Source organism: Triticum aestivum, chromosome 3D (genome assembly GCF_018294505.1).
Source record: "Triticum aestivum cultivar Chinese Spring chromosome 3D, IWGSC CS RefSeq v2.1, whole genome shotgun sequence".
NCBI lineage: Eukaryota > Viridiplantae > Streptophyta > Magnoliopsida > Poales > Poaceae > Triticum > Triticum aestivum.
This window is the reverse complement of record NC_057802.1, coordinates 614263592-614266404: the sequence shown is the minus strand read 5'-3', so window position 1 is coordinate 614266404 and position 2813 is coordinate 614263592. Positions and strand designations below refer to the sequence as shown.

The 2813-nt window shown below is 51.4% G+C and overlaps 1 protein-coding gene across 1 annotated transcript; it reads right to left on the bottom strand.

The window, feature by feature from the left end:
* On the bottom strand, positions 1–1963 carry LOC123081015 (11S globulin seed storage protein 2). The gene is made up of 2 exons (XM_044503979.1): positions 966–1963; positions 1–357 (listed from the first exon to the last, which is right to left on the bottom strand). Exons 1-2 carry the CDS (start codon positions 1919–1921, stop codon positions 207–209), a joined length of 1107 nt encoding a protein of 368 aa, XP_044359914.1. The 5' UTR covers positions 1922–1963; the 3' UTR covers positions 1–206.
* Positions 1964–2813: the final 850 nt, after the last annotated feature.

The window sequence follows — 2813 nt, the reverse complement described above, 5'->3', positions numbered from 1 at the left end:
TATCGATATTCCACTTGCATTGATTGAACATTAACTGATCTCAAAGAGTTCCATAAAAACTAACCAGCGTGACAAATCCATCAAAGGCTTATTATTACATAATCCATCAAACGCGAGAAACTTCAATTTAACTAACCCTGGGCGACCCTAATGAAAACATAACCTAAGGTGTTGCCAAGCCAATGATGGACAGATGTGCGGATGGTCTAGTTGGGAGCAAAGAAGATCTCGGAGTCAAGCCTCTTGGAGCGGAACATCTTTTCCATCTCTGGCGTGGTGTTGAAGGCCGTCTCTAGCACATCCGGCGATATCGCCTTCCACACCGACGTCCTACCAGCCAAGTGGCTAAAGATCGGGCTGCAGTTGTTGCACACAACACAAGCATTAGTTAATCAAATCAATCGATATAACTATATATAAGTGCAATAAACTTGAATATGTCGGAAACTTTCATTTTGGGAAAATGCAAAACATGCCACAATATTGTGCAGCTAATAAGGGTATATACAAAAATGTTAAACATACGGGAGGAATCCAGTCTGTAAGAAACATCCGTAGTTGCAGCTAGAAATAAGTTTATACTTGAATTGTTGCAATACTGAAACAGAATATAGCGAACAAAAATAATGCATCAGATCTGATACACACAGCTATATGTTCCCTATATTTTTGCTACCAAAATGCAGTAAGAAAAGATACAGTGGCATTGTTTAATCCACAATTATTGAATAAATTTGAATATGTTGCAGGAAACTTTAATTTCAGTAAGGGGAAAGGATGCCACAAAATTGTGCAACAAACTAGGGCCACGTATACTTGAATTTCTCCAAATTGAAATATATAATATACCGAACAAAATAATGCTATGAGATCTGATATACAGTAGTGCTTGACATGCTTGATGTAGCAAGAAAATATACAGCAGATCGAACGAGAATAAAAATAAAATAATACGTAGTACGTACTTTGGCGTGGTGATGATGGAGAACCACTCCATGCCGGTGTCGTCGGCGATCTTGGAGACGACGAAGAACCTGGGCACGATGAAGAGGCAGCCCGCCTCGGCGCGGGTCTCCAGCACACGGGTGCCATCGATCCCGACGACCTGGACGCGGCCGCCGCCGCGCACTATGTAGGTGACCTGGTAGGCCGAGTCGCAGGAGAATCCCGGCGAGCACATGGACTTACCATCGATCCTAACCAGGTCAGAGCCCAGCCCAACATCCTTCACCGGCGGCAGGTTGGCCGTGTTGAGCACCACCACGCGGCCGCCGCCCGGGATGTCCACGTCCAGCGGCGCCTCGAGGCAGTTGAGCACGACGCCCTGGCGGTCCTCGACGCGCGGCTCCGGCATGCGGTGCCCCGCGGCGATCTTGACGACGCCGGAGCCAGGCTGGGTGGAGACGATCTTGGCGGCGGCGTCCTGGTCGAGGTCCCAGGCGCGCGCGACGAACTCGGTGGAGAAGCCCGTGAAAATGCCGGCGGCGCCGGTGAGCTGGAAGTTGGTGAAGCGGCCGGGAGTGTGGCCCTTGGAGGTGTCACCGAGGAAGAGCACGACCATCTCCGCGGAGGCGCCCTCGGCGTTGTGCCACCAGGTGACGGCGCCGAAGGGGAGCGCCAGGGTGTCGCCCTCCTTGACGGGGATCACCTTCTCGCTGGCCGCCTCGGGGAGGACGAGGCCGCAGGCGCCGGCGCCCTGGAGCACGTAGGCGATCTTGGCCGAGTCGGAGTAGCTGGGGAGCGCGAGCCCGCCGGCGAAGAGATGCAGCTTGGCGGCGCCGATGGAGGCCGCGCCGAGCATGGGCAGGTCGGCCGGCGACCAGTCGTAGTAGGCGCCGCCGTCGCTGCCGTAGGCCTTGGCGGGCTTCTTGGGCGACAGGTCCATCGACATGACCTCGGCGTTGGAAGTGCGCTGCACCATGGTTGTCAAGATGAGATTGTACTACGTGGGCGAGGAGAAAGATCGATGTGAATGGGATGGAGGAAGTGGATGCGGATGGTGCATATTTATAGCTGCGGGTTAGATAGATAATCGCTAGTTGTTAGAGCTAACTGATCGATCGATCCTGATGGATAACGATGAGTTTCTTGCGGGTTGGATATGCAAGCATGCAGGAACGGATCATACGGACGATGGACGAATTATCTACTTTTGTTTTCATTTTGCAGATCGGCCCGTGGCATTCTTCTTTTATTTTATTTTTTGACAAACGATCGGCCGGTGGCATTAATGTGCCTGAGCATGCACGTTGCACCACTGAAAGTCAATTCATTAATTTAGTACGAAAAACGAGAAAAGAGAAATTCAGGCGCACCATAAAAGAGTAGCTCAAGAAAAAACGTAGGGGAAAAAACTCTAAAGACGCTAACACGGCTAGGGCAAAATTTCCCCTCCAGACTTCACCGGAGAGTCTGTGGGCCCGCCTCCCCTCTGCATGCGGCTCTGGTGGTCGGTGACGGGGAGGAGAATCCCGCGCCTCTGCCCCGGTTAGTAGTTTAGGTTAGAGTTTTTTTAGTCCTCGCGGGTACAAATGCTTCTTCTTTGAGTTTGTCTTCTGGGCTTTGATCCTCATTGAGTTCGTTAGTTTGGACACAGTCGATGCAACTCCGTTCTTCCATTTGGGCATAGTCGATGGAGCTCCGGCATAGATTCATGCCATCTCCTTTGGGCGGTGAGGTTAGGATTTCTCGTCGTGTGGCGAGATTTGGTGTCAGCTACTTCAGATCTATGCAAAAGTCTAAAGAAGACCACTGCGGCTCCAGGGCGCTGGTCCTTAGGGGCATGTGCACGAAGATTTCCAAGTTTTCACCCA

Excerpts from the sequence above, each read along its gene's own strand:
- LOC123081015 (XM_044503979.1), bottom strand. The coding sequence starts at position 1,921 with ATGGTGCAGCGCACTTCCAACGCCGAGGTCATGTCGATGGACCTGTCG. Across the intron at positions 358-965 it reads TCCATCATCACCACGCCAAA|CCCGATCTTTAGCCACTTGG; the intron begins GTACGTACTACG and ends CAACAACTGCAG.